Below are 18,405 nucleotides of genomic sequence, written 5' to 3'. Positions count from 1 at the left end.
CCAAATCTCCCTCATTAACCAGGGAAAGGCCTGAGGTGCCTTCCCTGTCCCACCCCCTTCCCAAAACCACACCCCAGCTCAATCTGGGGGTGTAGCAGTGGGGACAGAGACAATCTGAGCAGGTCTCCATGGCAAAACAGTGGAACATTTGGTGTTATTTATTGAAGTCAATCCCTAAAATCCCCCCAAAGCTCCTCAGGGAGCTCCAAGGACATGAGGGGAGCAGACAGGGCCCTTTGGTGGCTTTGCTTAGGAAAATCAAGGTATAAACAGTGTTTTGATTTGAAATATCTCCCTTCAAGCAAAACATGGATCCTTCTGCTTCCAGGGTCTTGTTCAGCTCCTCCAGCATCCCTGAATCCTCACAGATCTGTCGTGTCCAGTGAGGATGGATTTACAAGAGGGAGAAAACACTGCTCCAGCACATCTGAGAGAGCTGAGCCGTCTCAAACCTGGTGTTGAGAGCACAAAGCATTTTCCTCCAGCCAAATCCAGCTGGGGAAGCAGAGTCCCTGGGTTCTCATTAAGCACTCAGTCCTATTAGGCAAGTCCTGATTAGCTGGGCTTACCCTCTGCTCCCCCCCTCTGTGGTATTGTTTAGCCTTGGAGCCATGGGCACAGAGCTGCAGCCTGGGCCCTGCCTTTTACAGGAACACTGAAGGCACCAGAAAGGGATTTGCAGCAAACCAAATGTAATTAAAGGGGGAAAAAAATAACCAAAGTTTCAGCTTGGGAAAAAAAAAACCAGACAAATAACAACAGCCCCAGGGCAAATAATTCTATTTTCTGTAAGGTCCAAGTATTGTGGTTCAATGTTGTTTCAAGTGAAAAGATGGTTTTTCTGGGGAAATCTTTTTTGATGAGGGGATGGGGAGTGGGGTGGTGTTACATCATTTTGGAGCTGGAGGGAATGTTTTTCACAAAACCAGGCACCCATGGACAATGCTTAGAGATTGGGCTGCTGGAAGGTGAGATCCCAGCAGGGCTGGGGCAAGGCTGCTGCCCCACACTGTTGGTACAACTCCATCCTGCTTTATTTTATTTCACCTTGAAAGAGGGACCAGAGTGACAAGCCAAGGGGACAGTGCCAGCAGTCAGGACAGCCACGTTCCCAAGCCCAGGCACTTGCCTGGGTATTGTTTAATTTCTTAGGGACGTAGCCTCTGTTCCTGCCTGATTGCTCCTTTTTCCACATCACCAGAGTGGCACAGCCAGTTCTCCTGGGGAGCCCTTGGGTCACTCCCTGCATTGTCAAAATTCATGCTTGGTTCCTGCTCCCATGTTTGCCCTTGAGAGCTCCTCTCACCTGTGGCATTGAGCTCTCCTGGGCTGGGACATGACCCTCCACCTCTCTAAAGAAGAAACAAAATGGAAAAGAAAAGGTTCACAGGAGGCAAATTAGCAGAAATTTTCTATTCCAGAGCAGGCAAAAGCACTGGACAATCTGTCCAAGTGCAGTGGGATGGAGATATCCTCTTGCTCCAGCCCTTCAGTGGGTGGCTGAAGCCCAAACTTAGGTGATGAGCACCTCCAAAAGCTGAGCAGATCCTGGCCTAGCTCAGGATCATTCCTCATCCAAAAACAGCTTCATGGGAGATGCTGGAGCAGAGGATCTGCCCAGGTCTCCTCAAGCATTTGGGATATTTGGAAGATAAACATCAGCAGGTTGCCAGGAGCAGTTGGTCCATTGCCCTCTGCCAGCTTTTCCATCCTGGGTTTGGACTGGCCCAGGTCTCCATGTTGCTCCACACAGAGTAGTGACAGGGAATTTGTGGGATTTGTGCACCCCAAGGGTTGATCTGAGGACAAACCAGAGTGTGGAGTGACCAGGTCACCCACCTGGGCACAGCTCCAAGGATACAGCACCAAAATCAGGACTCAGCACCATGGTGGTGACAGCTGGAGCCACTTCCACCAAACCCCCAGGTCCCCTTGTGCATCCAGTGTGATCTGGGACATTTTCCCTCCCACACATACCTTTGGACATGAAGGCACCATGGGATATTTACAGGTCAGTGACTCTTCTCCTGAAGAGGGCAAGACCTTGACAGTGATTTTCAAACATTCCCCATGGCCCAGTGATGCCTGGGAAGGAAAAGGAGATGCCCACAGCCATGGTCTCATTCCTCCAGGAGCTCACTGTGCACTCCACCACCAGTATCCCAGAGCTCCCCACTTCATTCCCACTGGCTCCCAGTGCAATGCCACAGCAGCATCAGTCCTGTACCTCCCTCACCTCTCCAGTCATCATCCCTGGAGGGACTCAAAAGTCATGTGGATGTCGCACATGGGGACATGGGTTAGTGGTGGCCTTGGCAGCACTGGGGAATGGTTGGACTGGATGAGCTCGGAGCTTTTCCAACCTGAATGATTCCATAACACAGGCACTGGAGGGTATCTAGAGCTTGAGCAGCATCTCCCTCTGGTGGCAAAGGGACAAGAAGTTTTGGGGAGAAACTCCTCCCCAGTGTGATTTTCCCAGTCTGGCAGCATTGGGAAAAATCTGGAGGTGCACCAGATCTTTGGGCCACAGAAAATGGAAAGGGTGGGGAATCTGAAGCTGTGATTTGCTGCTGGAGTCCTCCTACTTCAAACAGGGCTTTAGAATTCACTAAAGAATAGGCTTAGATGGGATATAGGGAAGAGATCCTTCCCTGTGAGGGTGGGGAGGCCCTGGCACAGGGTGCCCAGAGAAGCTGTGGCTGCCCCATCTCTGGAGATGTTCCAGGCCAGGCTGGATGGGGCTTGGAGCAACTTGGAATGGTGGAAGGTGTCCCTGCCCATGGCAGGGGATTAGAATGAGATGATCTTTAAGGTCCCTTCCAACCCAACCCATTCTGGGATTCTCTGATTGAATACAGGTTATTTCTACAGGCAGAGAGACCTGTGGCTCAGTGCTGGGACTGTACCAGCACACAGGACTTGGACCCTGGGTGCAACAGGGCTCTCACACAGGCTGGAAGCCTTTAAGGACAGACAATCCACATTATCCCACCTGATTTCACATTGCTCCCAAGGAGAAAGTGGAGCATGGCTCATCAATGACCAACTCTCATCATCAGGGAGCAAAGCTGTGGGAACAGATCCCTCATACAAACACCCTCATCCCTACCCAGTCCTCATGCACCCTCTGTCCCCAGATTCCCCCTTCTCTTTTGCCACTCCTTGATCTATCCAGGATTTCCTCATCTGAGGTCAGAGGTATCAGTTCATGGTGCACCCCTGCACTGTGGATGTGCTCTGAGAAATCAAATCACATTTAATTGCATTTATTCCTGACTCTCATGCACAAAAGTATTCTTTACTTTCTCAAAATTGTCTGTTACCTTTCTGACTGGCCTGTAGGACAGTTTCATGCTGGCTGAATCTTTTTCTAACACCCAGCCTTAACCTTCCCTGACACATTTCATTCCCCCAGATCCTGTTGCCCATGTCCCTTCTCCACCCTCCCACTGGAAATCCCAACAAACAACTCATCCTGGGGCTGCAAGAGCCAAGAGAGACTCCTCCACACTTATTTTCACCCCCAACACAAGACACAGACACAGCAAAGGCTGGTTTGGGGTGTTTTCAAGCATAATTATATATTATCAAAAGTAGAAAACCAAGCTAGATAAAAATTCCTGCAATGGCCTGGCAGCACTGCTGCCTTCTCTGTGATCCACACAATGAGAAGGGCTCTGGAAAAGCCACTGGAACTGCTCTTGCCTGCAGAGCACAGGCACAGCACAGGGGGCTGGGGTCCAGATGGAGACAGGGAGCCTTCATCCCCTTGGAATGTGGCTTCACTCCATACTCAGCACCAACTGGGTTTTCTGTGCCCCAAGGGAACATCTGGCTGGGTCAGCCCTGAGCAGTGAATGCATCATGGAAGCTTTTTTTAAATTATTCATCACATGCCTGTGCCCTCCCTGCTGCCTTTCCTGCCCTGTGGCAGCAGCAGAGTCCTGCCCACAGCAGGACAACATCTGGAGAGCACAGACAGATGTGCTCCAGCTGGCTCTCAGGAGCCTGGTGGTGAATCCAGCTGATCACACCTCAATTAACATGTTAAGCCATGTCCTGGGCAAAAACCTGTGCCCTGGGCACAAATCCATGCCCAGCCAGCCTGGGGGGAAGCACTGGCTATTTCTGAGACCATGGTATTGATGGTTTTAGCTCCTGATACAAATAAACCCTGCTTGCACTGTGGGTTTTATGGTGGGGGTAGAACTGGTTTGAGATTTGGCCTAAATTTAGATGAAAGCATCCAGTCAAATGTGGATTATAACCTGGTAACCTGGTCTAGTGAAAGGTGTCCCTGCACGTGGCAGGGAGTTGCAACTGGATGAGCTTTAAGGTCCCTTCCAACACAAATAATTCTGGGGTCCTGTGATCTTCAGCTGGAAGGAGGCTGGAGAGAAAAAAACACTTGAGGAGGCAAGACAGTGGGCAAGCAGCAGGACATGGCTTTGGTTGTAATTCCAGGTTCTGAGGTTCTGGTCTGCAGCAGGAAGAGAATCTGCAATCCTGTGTGACCCCAAAAATGGAGTTGGCAAAGGCCTCAAGATAAACCTGGTGGGGAAAAACAATCAAGCAATGCTGAGCCTTACTTGAGACCTTACTCTGCCCAGAAAGGACATCCAAGAGTAAAACCCAGAATAATTTTTCTGATTTAGGCACTTATTTGTCCTGAGAAAACTGCTTTGGCCAGCACTGCAGCCCTTGGAGACAGCAACCAGATCTCCACACTGGGTCAGGCCAGCAGCTTGTGCAGGCACTGGTTTAAGGACACACCTCAAGTCATTGTCACAACTACACCAAAGACAGGAGGCTCCAGCCTCCTGGTAGGTCTGTGACATAAATTAGCTCAATAAATAACCAGCCCTGGACTGTCAGGGCTTTTTAAGGCTTTTGAAGTTCTTCAAGACTGCCTCTAGAAGATGTACTGAGAGGAAAGGTGATGTCCCAGTGATGGAAGAGCACTCTGCCCCATGGCAGGGGCACTGTGGGGACAGCCTTTGTCCCACCACCTCCTGCCATGCCCTGTTGATAAGACAGCCACCCCAAGGCTGGCCGAAGGAGACATTTACAGGGTCACTCTGGTCACCCAGACTGGTCGGTCCCCTCTCCCAGCTCCCCCAGTCCTTGCTGGGAGCATTTAGGGCCGGCCTTGGGGGTGGAGGTGAAGCATGGTGACCTCAGCTTGCTCCTCACCACAGTCCCCTGCGGGCCACAAGGGTGGGTGTCCCAAAGGTGCTGGCACCCCACAAGGGCACCCTCTGTCCCCTCTGAGCCCTCTTTGGGGAGACCTGCCACCCCACAGCTGCCCGTGTTGCCGAAGGAAGAGCTTCTCTGCAGACACTTGTGGGCACAAGCGCCCAGGATTGGGCTGATGCTGGGCATCCCAAGGGATGAATCCCCTCCTCTTCCTCCTCCTCCTTCTCCCAGGCAGCCTGGGGGAGGCTGAGCTTTGCTGTCCCTTTGCACCAGAGCCATGCTTGTGGCTGTCCCTGTCCCAGGGGAGATGATGCCTCCTGCACTTGCACTGAAATACACAGAGGAGCTCTCGGTGGAATCCGGGGAGAAGCCAATGGGGTGGGATGTGGATGGGGGAAAATCAGGCTCCTGCCCTGCTCCATCCTCCTGTGCCACTCCCAGAGCACCAGCACTGGCTTTGATGCCTCCTCCATTCCCCACTGCCAGTCCAGAGGGAGGGATGTCCCTCATGGGGAGGGAAAGGTTTGCCCCAGGCTCAGCTCCAGGGGCTTTCCCCATCATCCATCCTCCAGGAAAAGCCTCTCCCACGCCGCCATCTCCGAAAGCTGCGTTGATCACGGACACATCTCCTGTCTTCAAGGCCAGCTTCACCAGCAGCCAGTGGTGATGGTCTGTCCAGCTGTCCTCCAAACCCCCCTTGGACTGCAACAGTGATGAGCTGGTCTCCTTTTGGGGCTCTGTCTTGGTCCCTTCCACTGGCAAGGACTCCTCATCTGCCAAAGTCCCTGAACTCTGCTCAGCTTGGGAGCTTTCTCCAGACCCCTCCTCATCCCCAGCTGCTGCAGGACTGCACATTGTCTCCAGGAATCCCTGCCAGATCTCTGTGGACTTGGGGTGGAGCAGGCTGTAGTAAATCACCAGAGCTGTGACACCTGGAAAGGAGCAGAAAAGTGTCACTGAGGAGTCCCAGCAGCATTTTGGTCAGCTGTGGAGAAGAGGCCAGACCTTGAGGCACCTCCAGATCAACAGGAACTCTGCAAAGATGCTGCTGAGAATCAGGTGTATGAGCAGCACATCTTTCCAGCATTCATGGGGATGCAAGAATCCCACTTGAGCAGATTTAGGCAAAGGAAGTGCACACTCAACCCCAAATTTAATCGGGATTAATTTGCAGACTGAAAGCAGAGAGATGCGTGATGAAAGAAACCTTCCATGTACAGCATCCCCATCCTCTGGCCTTTAAACCAGCAAGTTTCTAAGACAGCTTCCTACTTTTACCCTAAACTCATCTAAGACCACAGGAATTTCTCCTTTTCCATCCCATTTTTTAACATGGTTGATCTGAGGGTCTGGGGAGTTGCACAACTTCCCTCTGCCCCCATCCCTCTGGGAAAATATGACCCTGCTTGGCACAGAGATGCTCCAAGGGCTGGATCCCCTCTGCTCTGGAGCCAGGCTGGGAGAGCTGGGGGTGCTCACCTGGAGAAGTGAAGGATCCAGGGAGAGCTCAGAGCCCCTTCAGGGCCTAAAGGGGCTCCAGGAGATCTGGAGAGGGACTTGGGACAGGAGGCTGGATGCTCATTTCCTGAAACTACTCTAAAAATGTGCAATCCAGGCTCTAAAATCAATGTTCTTACCTATTAAAGACCCTGACATGACAGCCCCAGTCACAGTCAGGCTGTTCCTCAGCTCTACCTGCAGGAACCGGGTGCCCAACAGCAGCAGGAGCGTGTTCTCCATCAGCATTATCTGCAAGGCAGAGGGAAGATACTCATCATTATATCCTTCTGATGGCTTTAGATGTGCCTCTCACAACAGAAAACACACATTTTCCAGATTTTCATGGATTCTTAGAATCACGGAGTGGTTTGGGTCAGAAGGGACCTTAAAGCTCATCCTATTGCACTCCCTGCCATGAGCAGGGACACTTTCCACCCCTCCAGGTTGCTCCCCGCCCCACCCAACCTGGCCTTGAGCACTTCTTCTGTTATATTTTGCACCTAATTTATCACTTAAAACATAAAAGCTGCCAAACCATGAACTTTCTGCAAGGTCTTCACCTACTTTTTACCATTGACAGGAATCAAACTCAGTGCAGAAGACACATCCACCTTGGTGACCACGCGGCTTTGTCAGGACACAGCAAAACTCTGGATTTTGAGCAAGCGGTGATGTGAGAGGTGAAAATGGAGAGTCTGAAGCTGTTGCTCATCCCCATCAGCTTCATCCATGCAGAATACAAAACAATTCCAGGTACTCACTGCATAAAACACGGCCACCCTGGTCCTGGAGGGGCCGGGGCGGACGTTGATGTAGCAGAAGATGTAGACAGCTCCCAGCAGGCAGTTGAAGAGCCTCCAGCGGCACGGCTGGGTCACAATATCTGTCTGCTGGGCCCCCAGCCAGAAGGACATGAGCAGCCAGTGCACCCCTGCAGGGAGAAAGGACTGGATTTGCAAAGCCATGCCCAGGAGAGGCTGCAAACCTGAGCATGGCAGGGCTGACATTGTGTCAGAACCCAGGACATTCCTCTGGCTGCCCTGGATGGCTCAAGACCCTGGCAGGGGGCTCAGAGACCTTGGCATGGAGTAAGAAACACCTGTGCCTTCAATTTTAACCCATGGAAGCAATTATCAACTTTGTGTGAAGATTTCCAAGCCACAAGGGTTTGAGTAGAATGTTAGTGAATTCATCACCAGGTGAAAAAGGAGAATTTTGGGATTTTTAAAATGAAGGTTCAAGAGGCAAGATGGAGGAATCTGGGCGTGTCCTGTCCTTCTTCTCCTTCTTCTTGCCCTCCATCTTCTGCTGTGATGGTGGCATTTTTGGATTGGTTTAAAGTAGAGACAGACTGTCTCACATAGGTGATACGTATTGGAAAATTATTGTAAATAAAGTACATGTAGTTTTTAGTATAAAAAGATAACACTGCCCCAAGGGCAGTCAGTGTGCCTCAACCTGACCTGCCAGACAGACCTCAGCAGGTCTGAAAAAGAATGTAATAAATAAGAGAAAATAAACAACCCTAAAAACCAGAGCTGAGGAATCTCGACTTCTTTGGTTGCGGGGATGGGAAAAAAGACTCTTTAATACCTCAGGAGCCATTTCAGCAACATAAAACCCGAGAACATTGGGGTGGGATGTGGGGAACAGGATCTCAGGTCTTACCTGCCACAGCAAAAACCCAGAAGGAATAGAGCCTGGCAAAGAGCACCAGGGCCAGCACCCGGGTGCCCAGCATCCCTGTCCTCCAGAGCAGCAGGCACAGGATGACAGCAGCTGGTGGGCTCAGGTGTCCAGGCTTCATCAGGAAGGTGAAGTGGCTGTAGGAGACCAAAGCCCAGGCCAGGGACAGCAGGGACAGCCCTGCACTGACACCTGTGTGGGGACAGGGACAGTCAGGGCTCTGATGGAGGCCCAAATGCACAGCAGGGACAATTCTCTGTGTTAAGGAGGTGTTGGCAGCACAGCACTCCCATACAAGCCAGACACCCCTCGATCCTGCCAAGTGAATCACAGAATCAAGGAATCACAGAAGGGACCTTAAAGGCCATCTAGCCCAGTCCCTTGCAATGAGCAGGGACCCCTTCCACCAGACCAGGTTGCTCAGAGCCCTGTCCTATGGTTGTGATAGTTTGGTCAGAGAGAGAGAAAGCCAGATAAATTTTCCCAGGAATTGTTCTGGGGAGTTCTGAGAAGGCTGAGAGAAAGAACTAAAACAATCTTGCAGCTGGTGTTTTAAACAGTTGTTTTCTCATAAGATGTTTACCAAAGGGTGTCTTAATTAGCCAATGGTGACAGGGTGTTGATTAAATGACCAGTCAGGTCCACCTGTATCAGAACAGGGTATAAAAAGGAATGGGTTTGCAATAAACTTGGGATTAGCCTGAGTTAGAGTTTATGTGTGAGTTTATGTTAGAGAGTTAATGTGTCACTTCATTTCGTTCCTGACTCAACAGTGACACTGCAACCTGACTTGAATGTTACCAGGGATGAAACTAGAGCATTTCAACTAAGTCCTCCTAAATCTGGTCTCTCCATGCTCAGCATCTCCCTGTGGATATCCTCTGAGCATCCAGAGTACTCTCTGAGTATCTCCCTGTGGACACCCTCTGTCTCCATGGACAGAGCTCTGCAGCCCCAGGGCAGCTCCAGCCCAGTCACTGCCATCGGACCAGAGATGGACAATGAGCAAACGTGACCTTGCACATGCTGTGACTCCACACTGCAACCTCCCTCTTTGCACATCTGAAAATTCACCTTTGGGGCAAAGCAGCCACCTTTGCATTCAGCCACAGCACATCTTTCAGCCAGGCATTTCCCTGCTGCTATTCATTGAGGCTTCCCAGTCCCTCTGCAGCACATCCCTCCAGGGAGGGCACACACATCCCTCACCCCCGAACCATCCTCCAGGGAACTCACCAGGGATGAATCCTGCTGGGTCCACGGCCACCACCACATAGGCTTGGAGCAGGAGGTGAGGCAGGGTCTGCAGCAGGGCCTCCAGGAGCCGCAGCACACAAACATCCCCGAGCTGAGCCAGCAGCTCCCCGGCACCGCCGCCCGCCTTGGCCGCCGCCCGCAGAACATCCCAGTACCTGCAAGAGCCACCGTGACGGGATGCCCACGCTGCTTGGAGGAAATCTGGGGCTGCAGCCGGGTTGTGGGGGGTGGGTGGATGGCGGGGAGTGTCTCTCACCGCTTCCAGAGGCCCAGCTGCAGGAGGTGGAGCGCCAGGAGGCAGCAGCCGGGTGCGTGTCCGTCTGCCCGGAACCAGAGGATGCTGAGGAGCTGAGCGGCGTAGCCGGGCACCAGGCAGGCCATGGTGAGCCCGAACCAGCCCAGCTGGCCCCGGACAAGGTAGTGGATGATGGCACAGAGCCCTGGAGAAGGGCAGAGAGGCGGTGATGAGGGATGACACAGCCACACCCCTCCCAGCAACTGAGCGGTGACATTCATAACCAGAGAATCCCAGATTGGTTTGGGTGGTAAGGGACTTAAAGCTTCTCTCATTCCATCCCTGCCATGGGCAGGGACACCTTCCACTATCCCAGGTTGCTCCAAGTCCCATCCAGCCTGGCCTTGGACACTTCCAGGGATCCAGGGGCAGCCACAGCATCTCTGAGCATCCTGTGCCAGGGCCTCCTCACCCTCACAGGGAAGAATTTCCTCCTAATATCCAATGTAAACCTGCTCTCTGTCAGTTTAAAGCCATTCCCGCCAGAACTCCATCTCCCAGCCCTTCTCCTGGGCTTATCTCCAGCTGCCGGCTCCCGGTGGCGTTGTCAGCTGAGGCGCAGCCACAGCCACCGAGGGGCCCGGCCCCCATGAAAGCTCTGATAAAAAGCTCGGGCTCCAAAATAAACAAATAAATAAATAAATTAAAATGTCCATTTTTCAAATATGAAAAAAAAAAAATCCAAGAGGATTTTGGGCCCGCGGGGATGCCGGGAGCAGAACAGCGCATCTCCCCAAGCGCGGGGCGCAGGGATGAACCCCCCCCCCCCCTCCTCCCCGGTACACGTAGGGGATTCGGGATCCCCGGGATGGCCGCAAAGGCGTCACTGCCAGCATCCCACCCGCCTTTCCGGCATCCCACCCGCCTTTCCAGCATCCCACCCGCCTTCTCCCTCCCCTCCGCCCGAGCGCAGCCCCGCACGCCCCCGCGCATCCCCCGCGCATCCTGCGCGCTCACTCACGGGCGCCGCTCTCCGCCGCCAGCAGCGTCAGGCTGAGGCTGGGCACGGCCCCGCGCATCCTGGGAGCAGGACGGGGAGGAGGAGGAGGAGGAAAGGGAGGAGGAGGAGGAGGAGGAGGAGGTGGTGGGAGGAAAGGGAGGAGGAGGAGGAGGAGGAGGAGGAGGAGGAGGAGGAGGAGGAGGAGGAGGAGGAGGAAGGAGCCGCCGGGGCCGGTCCCGCTCCGCCCGCCCTCACCGGGCACCTCCCCCAGTGTCCCCTCCCCGGGCAGTGTGACATCACGGTGCTTGCGCCACCCCCGGGGGCTTGGGGACACAGAGACCGAGCATCCGAGACCCCTGGAGCTGCTGTGCTCTGCCACAAGCCCATCCCGTACCCCCCAAATTGTTGTGCGGTGTCACAAACCCTCACCGATGTCCCCCGTGCGGTGGCACAAGCCCATCCTGATGTCCCCTGAGTTCTTCAGCACCTCTCAAGCCCATCCCATTGCTCCCTGTGCTGTTGTTCGCTGGCACAAGCCCACCCCGACGTGTCCCCAATTGTTGTGCACCGGTCACGCCCACCCCGATGTCCCCCGTGCCCGCGATGTCCCCGTGTGGCGGGGATGACACTAGGTGGCAGCTGGGACACGGCGTGCACAGAGCCATGAACTAATCCCGCTGTTTTCCCGCCTCACCACAGAGATGAAACCGCTGTGAAATGGGATCCCGAGCATCCGAGCTTGCAGGAGCCCTCTGGTGTGCATTTGCTTTTTATCCCAATTTCCAGCCCGGCAGCCTCCAGCCCTGATATCTTTATAGAAAATAAATTCCCAGCAGGTCACTACAGGAAAAGCCACAAAAAGGGGTTTAATTAAGGCAAAATATCACCTCTGGTTTTGGTGGTTATTGCAGTATTCTGCAGGAAGCTCCCAAAACTTTGTACATCAGCTGAGCTGTTGGATGTACCTGTTTTCCAAGACTTTCATACATTTACTGTTGCTCTTTTAAATTTTATTAAGGTTGTTTTTGTTTGGTTTTTCTTTTGCAACTCTGGCAATAAAGCCCAGGCTCTGCTGTATAACAGTAGCCACCAAACCGCTCAGAAATGTCCTTGCCTGGTTTCCCTACTCATGGGAGCATCCCCAGGCTCTCTGTGGGTCTCCAGCACTGCTTTTTACCAGGAATTTGGCATCTTTGCATCCTCAAATCCATCTGATTGGGTCTGGGAGCCCTTTGGGTGTAAAGGACAACCCACTTTTCCTCCTGTCCCACTGCCCTGCCCCTATTTGTGTTTCATTAATTAATGATGTTGGGCTGCTGGGCCCATCTCCAGCGAAGCATTTTAATAAAGTCAGGGGTGTAATGAGGGCTCTGGAGCCAAGTGAAGCTCAGCCTTAGCTGTCTCTGTCCTCCACAACTGCAAACACCATGTGGCCCATTCCTAGAAAACCCAATTTTCAGCATACGAAGCACAACTCAGCCTCTAATGGGCACCAAAGACTCTTCCAGACCTGAGAGTGGGATGGGGAAGAACCAATTTTGCAAATTCAGCAGTGAGCAATCTGCCAGGGTCCATGCAGGCATAATGTGACCTTTCTTGTCACCCACAGAAGATGTGAACCTCATCATCTCATCCCTCCTGCCCTCCGTCACCATCATTCCCACCCTGAGGAGTCTCAGCTGTCTCTCCTCAGTCTCTCCTCCTGTGTTCCAAGCCAGGAATAAATCCTGTGCCATCATCACCCCAGAGCTTTGCCAGGCAGAGAGGGAGGAAGCCAGAAGGCTTTCCAGAAGATATTCCCAGAGCTAGACACCCTCCCCAGCTCCTCTGCCAGCTCCCAGTTGCTCTGGCTGCCTCCCAGCCACCAGTTTGGCTGCACTTTTCTCTGCTGGATTGCAGCACCCAGGAGCCTCTTTTGCTAAAAAACTCCTCGTGTCTCCAAAAAAGCAACATCCTGGAGAAGAGAAAGATTCAGGGAGACCTCAGAGCCTCTTCCAGGGCCTAAAGGGAGAGCTGGAGAAGGATTTGGGACAAGGCAAGTGTCCTGGTTTGAAAAGGAAGTGAGTTTTTTGGTTTGACCACAGCATCCCAAAAACTCAATTCCTTTTCAAACCAGGACAGCGTGGAGGGACAGGACACAGGGAATGGCTTCCCACTGGCAGAGGGCAGGAATAGATGGGAATTTGGGAAGGAATTCTTGGCCATGAGGGTGGTGAGGCCCTGGCACAGGGTGCCCAGAGAAGCTGTGGCTGCCCCTGGATCCCTGGAAGTGTCCAAGGCCAGGCTGGACAGGGCTTGGAGGAATGTGATCTGGTGGAAGCTGTCCTTAGGAATGGCTTTAGCCCTTGGAGCATCTCAATGGCCTCCTCTGGACTCTCCCCAGCAGGTCAAAGTCTTTTTTGTGTTGGGGACCCCAAGACTTGGGTGTGGTGCTCCAGGTGAGCTGCCCACAGGTGACATCACACAGACCCAGCTGTTCCTCATGTGCTGAGCCATTTTTCAGCCCAGATGTTTGGCTGCACATCTGTCTGCCAACACCTCACAACAACTCAGGGAAGGGTTCCAGCAACAGCCCTGCCCTAAAGGATTTGGGGACCTGGGCACACTTTCTGCAGGTCCTTCCCTTGCCTGAGGTGATGCAGCAGAGCAGGTCTGACAGGTGATTGTGGATGATGCCAGGCAATGCAGACATTAGATTTTTCCTCTGTAAAATGTTCATTTTTCTTGCTGTACAATGGTGATTCTTAGAGCAGCTGGTCCTGGCATCCGCAAGAACATTTGCCTTCCTGGATTAAGTGCAAATTCCAATTCCAAAGCTGTTTGTGGGAGCTGCTGTGTAAAAGTGACCACAGCACAATTATGTGTAACCACGTTGTGGGACCAAGCACGTTCGACATGTATTTGACCTCAAAAAAAAAAAAAAAGCAAAAATGAGGAAAGAAAAGCACCCAAAGGAGCAGCCCAGAGAAACAAGAAGCCTGAGGGCAGGCTGAAAGCTGCTGACAAGGCTGGGCTGGAAGCCTCCGTGAAATAGTTGCTTTGATTGGGAAAGAAAACAAAGAGATCTAAGAAAAATCCCTGCAGGGCACGACGGGCGAGCCCAGGGATGAGCTCAGATCCAGAGAACGGCACCTCCCACGGAATGGGGCCGATTCAAGGAGGAAAGAGGGATAAAAGAGAAGTGAAGATCCCTTTGCAACAGGCACCTGAACTTGTAGAAATGTCTGTAAAAAGCAGGAAGCCATTGGAGAAATCTTTGGTGAGAAAGGAGGATGATGTGCTCAGAGAACTCTTCTGCCCATGGCAAGAGAATAAAGACAATAAAACTAAAATTGCTGGGCATGGGCTGTGATAATTTCCATAAATAGATGTGGCATAAAATATCTTATATGCCATGCAGGTAACCTGGTAATGAAAATGTTTTGATGCAAAAATGTGAAAAAACCCCGAACCACTTTTTCCTTTTTTATTCTTAACTCTTTGATTTCTCTTTTCCTCTCTCATTTTCTCCCTACCATTCCTTAGTCCAGATCTTTTCCATGGTCTTAATTGTCCAGATTTTACCTCTCAACAGCAGTGATGATGTAGAATTAATGACAGCCCATTAATCCTCTTCCTGAATTTCCAAAGAAGAACTTATTTCCCATTTAACATAGGTTCAGTGGGGTTTTATTTTAACATTCCAGCTGACGATTATTTTACTTCTATGATGATAAATTGTTCATGTTTGTAAGGAAATATAAAACCTCTGAAAACAGATGGAAACAGAGACCTTGAGTGAGCTGCTGTGGCCAAAGGGTTGCTCAAAGGGAGGAGGCCCAGGGTGGTTTTTCTCATCTCAACACATTTCCTGAGGCCATGCCGCAATGGTTTGAAAGCCGGACCTTGGTTCCTCTTAGGACAACAGCAAAGAGGATTCATTGGGTGCCCCCAGAGCTCCCAAAGCCTCATTGGCCACCAGAAGGCTGTGGAGGTCAAACATCCCTCAGCACCCTCCAGAACAGCACAAACCCACACTCTACTCCTTCATCTTCATCTTCATCTTCATCCAGGTGGCTGACACTGGTCCTGATTCCAGCCTAGAGCTCCTCTTACCCGGTAACAACCAAAATATTCTCATTATTCAGCTTCTCTCAAAAGGTTTCGTCCTTCTTAAATGGGTAGGAGACTTCATGTCTTTCATGTTTATCTGTGTTTTGTTTTACAGCCTTAACTGTGCAGTGGCTCCAGTCTGTCATGAGCCAGTTCTAGAGGTGTCAAATGTTGATAAGGGAAAGGAGGTTTTGTTGGCTGCAGGAAATGCAAATACTCAAAAATTTATCCTGGAAATAATGTAATTCTTTAGGGGAAGAATAAACAACAGCGTCTAAGCAAGAATAAGGAGAAGCTGGATTTTGAGCTAATCGGGAAGAAAACTGCTTTTTCTGCTCTTTTTTTTTAGTAGAAAAGCTTGAGAAAACCCATAGGGTTGTTTTGTATAAATCTAGCAAAAATTGTCTTATTTTCTGAATTAACATTAATTAATTAATTGATTAATTAAATTCTGAATTTATCTTCCATAAGGCAAATCAAATTTACTGCAATGCGTCACAGTTATCGAGAAATCCAGGATAAATTTCTGGTCACTAGATGCATTAATTAAAAGGGGACATAAAATTGAATTTTTTGCATGGAAGATTGAATTTTTTGCATCATATGCCATGATCCTATGTGTGCTCCAGGAAAATCTTAGGACAATAGACACAATCATGACAAAAATGTGTAATAACTTCATTTAGGTAACTTTCAGGTCTTGAAGAACATTCCTCTGTGTCACTTCTGGGACTATGGAGAGACAAGGCTCTAACCAATGTCCTGGTCTCCTTTCTCTGCAGTGATCCAGGATCCCAGCCCACCCTCTGCCATGAAAATCCTTCCTTTGCTCCTTGTTCTCCTCTTGGTGGCATTTCAGGGAGCTGCAGGTAAGGTGAGGGACTAAGGAGAAGGTATTGGTGTCTTGCAAAGCTCTCCTGTCCCCTTTGGGATGTGACCAAGCTGCCTCCTGCAAAGAATCCTCACATAAATCATCAGAACTCATTGGAGATTACAGATGAGAAATGAAATTAGCAGGCAAACACTCCAAGCATCACCTTGAAAGGGACAACTCTGAAATTACCATTCAGCACCAGTATTTTCCCCATTAAACCCTGCAGGCTTAAATGGTATTTAAATCCCTTTGCCTCTGAGTCACCCAACAAACAAATTAAATCATGATCAAGTATTCTCAAACCACAAAGAAAAAAAGAAAAAGGAATCTGGCCCCATGTTCTTCAAATATCCTTTTCTTTAGGAGCTGGGACAAAAGGTGGAGAGGCATAAAATCATGATGCCTGTTGGGGGGTGCAAAGGAGTCTGGAATCCCAAACCAACTCTATCATCCAGAAAAAGGAACTGTCTGGAACCCCAAACCAACTCTATTGTCCAGAATAAGAGATTGTATTTTAATATCAGCCCTGAAAATGGCATAGCCACATTTGCAGGGTGCTCTGTGCACAAGCAGGGGCTGGTGGAGTTTTGATGTCTGTGGGAACAGGATGGAAAGTGTCCTCTAGGGAAGTTAGGATGGGAAAAGGCTGTGATGAACTGCAGCAGACCAGAAATGTAGGAAAAGTGTCATAGATATATCCCTGCAGGGATTTAAAAGCCATCTGGATGTAGTACCTGAGGACATGGATTAGTGGTGGGCTGGCAGTGCTGAGTTAACAATTGGACTTGATGATCTTAATGGTCTTTTCCAACCTAAATGAGTCTGTGATTCTATGATTTTATCTGGTTATCTGGTGTTATTCTTACCTGGGCCTCTTCCTGTGCCAGTTCCCAGAGGCAAAGAGTTCCTTTGGTCTTTTTTATGTCCTTATTTAACACACAGGGGATGTGTTTTCAGTAGGACCTTCTGGGTATATTAAAGCCAGAAATTTATCTGTATCTGGGAAGAAAAGTGTTCCTGAGAGCTCAGACTGCTCACAATTCCTCACAGACCACTAGTTTGAGACCAGGAGTGTTTTATTCACCTTTTAAACCACTCCTTTATTACTCCCTGGGATTTTCTGTGTGTGTATGTATCACTCTACTCACATGCTGGGTAGCCAGCCCAGCAGGGATGTGCTGGATGCACTGTCCATATTTAATATCCATTTCCTGTTGGCTGGAACAAGCTCCCCTCTCTCTGAATACTTTGCAATGTTCCATGGATGAGCTGGAAACTGGAATTAATTCGTTCATGTGCACTCAGTCAGGTGCATCCAGAACACTTCAGCTGCCAGGCTTGCATTTTTATTAATTGACCAAACAGGGCCAGGCAACCTCCTGCCTAATTGCTGGTCTGCTCCCTGGGGTTGTTTTGATCCCTGACTATTAGCACCTTCATGGATAAAACCTGTTCTGGGAATAGCACAGGCTGCTGGCCATTCCCAAAAGGCAGTTTGAATGTGGGAATCCTATTTTGGCAGGGAAGAAGGAATTAAAGTGTTTGCTTGGTCGTTGTGCCCACAGACTCCTCCTCTGAGGAGTGAACTGTCACGTCCTTGTCAGCTCACAGGGATTAAGCAAAATGCAAATCCCAGCAGGAAATAAAATGTCTCCCATCTTTGTTTATTTGTTCTTTTTTAAGGTAGAAGCTTGGCAAGACCCAGGAGGCCTTACATGGAGTGTGGCTATCGTGGGACCTTCTGCCACAGGGGGAAATGCCCTCGTGGCAATGATTACCTGGGCTCCTGTCGTTCTGGGTACAGCTGCTGTAGGTGGTAAGTTTAGGATTTGTCTGGGGCAAAGATGACTTCCCAAATCATCATTTGAATCCCAAGCAGCAGGATTTTCCTGATAATCATAATTCTGAAGATCCTTTCCTTTCTGTAGGCTGTAGTGTGGCTAACTGTGGAGAATCCCCAGGAGTGATCGCTTTTGCCATCGTTGGATTCAAGGAATTGTTGCAGCAGCCACCAAGGATTTATCATTCTCCTTTCAATAAAAGCAAGAGGTGGGGAGGTTGCATGGCTGCCCTGTGTGGTGTTGTCATTCATTTCCAAAAGTAATTCATTCCCCATGTCTTATTTCCATTAAGAATTTTAAACAAGAATTCTGAAATGAATCTAAACCCGCAAGGAATGTGTAGTTCACAAACAAATTTTAAACAAGAGTTCTGACATTAATTTAAACCTGCCAGGAATGTGTAGTTCACCAAAATATTTACCCCTCTTGGACTGCTGATTGAGTGAGCGCTGGCAAGTTCTCCACACATGCCTGCTGGGGAATTCTCTGTCATGACTGAGATCAGTCACCATTTCCACTGGGAGCACAAAAGTCTTCTCCAGTGTGACACTTCACAGCACCTCTGCTCTGAAAACTTTGGGTTCCCACCTTCTGATCCAGAGCTTTCAGACCTGGGAACAGCATATTGTTTTATTATGGGAACTAAAGTCACACTGACCAGGACAAATTGGTAATCTGAGGTCTGATTTTACCCTTGCCATTTCTGTCTGCCATAAATTTG

At 50.3% G+C, this 18,405-nt stretch overlaps 2 protein-coding genes across 3 annotated transcripts; one reads left to right on the top strand and one right to left on the bottom strand.

The window, feature by feature from the left end:
- Nucleotides 1-414: 414 nt before the first annotated feature.
- XKR5 (XK related 5) lies at nt 415-10,959 on the bottom strand. Of its 2 annotated transcripts, XM_058020320.1 has the most exons (7): nt 10,899-10,959; nt 9,899-10,082; nt 9,622-9,797; nt 8,368-8,577; nt 7,461-7,630; nt 6,837-6,948; nt 415-6,131 (listed from the first exon to the last, which is right to left on the bottom strand). In XM_058020320.1, exons 1-7 carry the CDS (start codon nt 10,954-10,956, stop codon nt 5,086-5,088), a joined length of 1,956 nt encoding a protein of 651 aa, XP_057876303.1. In that variant the 5' UTR covers nt 10,957-10,959; the 3' UTR covers nt 415-5,085. The 2 variants fall into 2 exon arrangements, with proteins under 2 accessions (XP_057876303.1, XP_057876302.1); XM_058020319.1 differs by lacking the exon at nt 10,899-10,959 and having other exon boundaries at nt 9,899-10,753.
- LOC131081302 (gallinacin-4-like) lies at nt 9,976-17,663 on the top strand. The gene is made up of 3 exons (XM_058020321.1): nt 9,976-10,059; nt 15,752-15,838; nt 17,527-17,663. The coding sequence occupies exons 2-3, from the start codon at nt 15,781-15,783 to the stop codon at nt 17,661-17,663; spliced, it is 195 nt and encodes a 64-aa protein (XP_057876304.1). The 5' UTR covers nt 9,976-10,059; nt 15,752-15,780.
- Nucleotides 17,664-18,405: the final 742 nt, after the last annotated feature.

Source organism: Melospiza georgiana, chromosome 3, assembly GCF_028018845.1.
Source record: "Melospiza georgiana isolate bMelGeo1 chromosome 3, bMelGeo1.pri, whole genome shotgun sequence".
In the NCBI taxonomy this organism is placed as follows: domain Eukaryota; kingdom Metazoa; phylum Chordata; class Aves; order Passeriformes; family Passerellidae; genus Melospiza; species Melospiza georgiana.
This window is presented reverse-complemented; position numbering and strand designations above follow the sequence as displayed.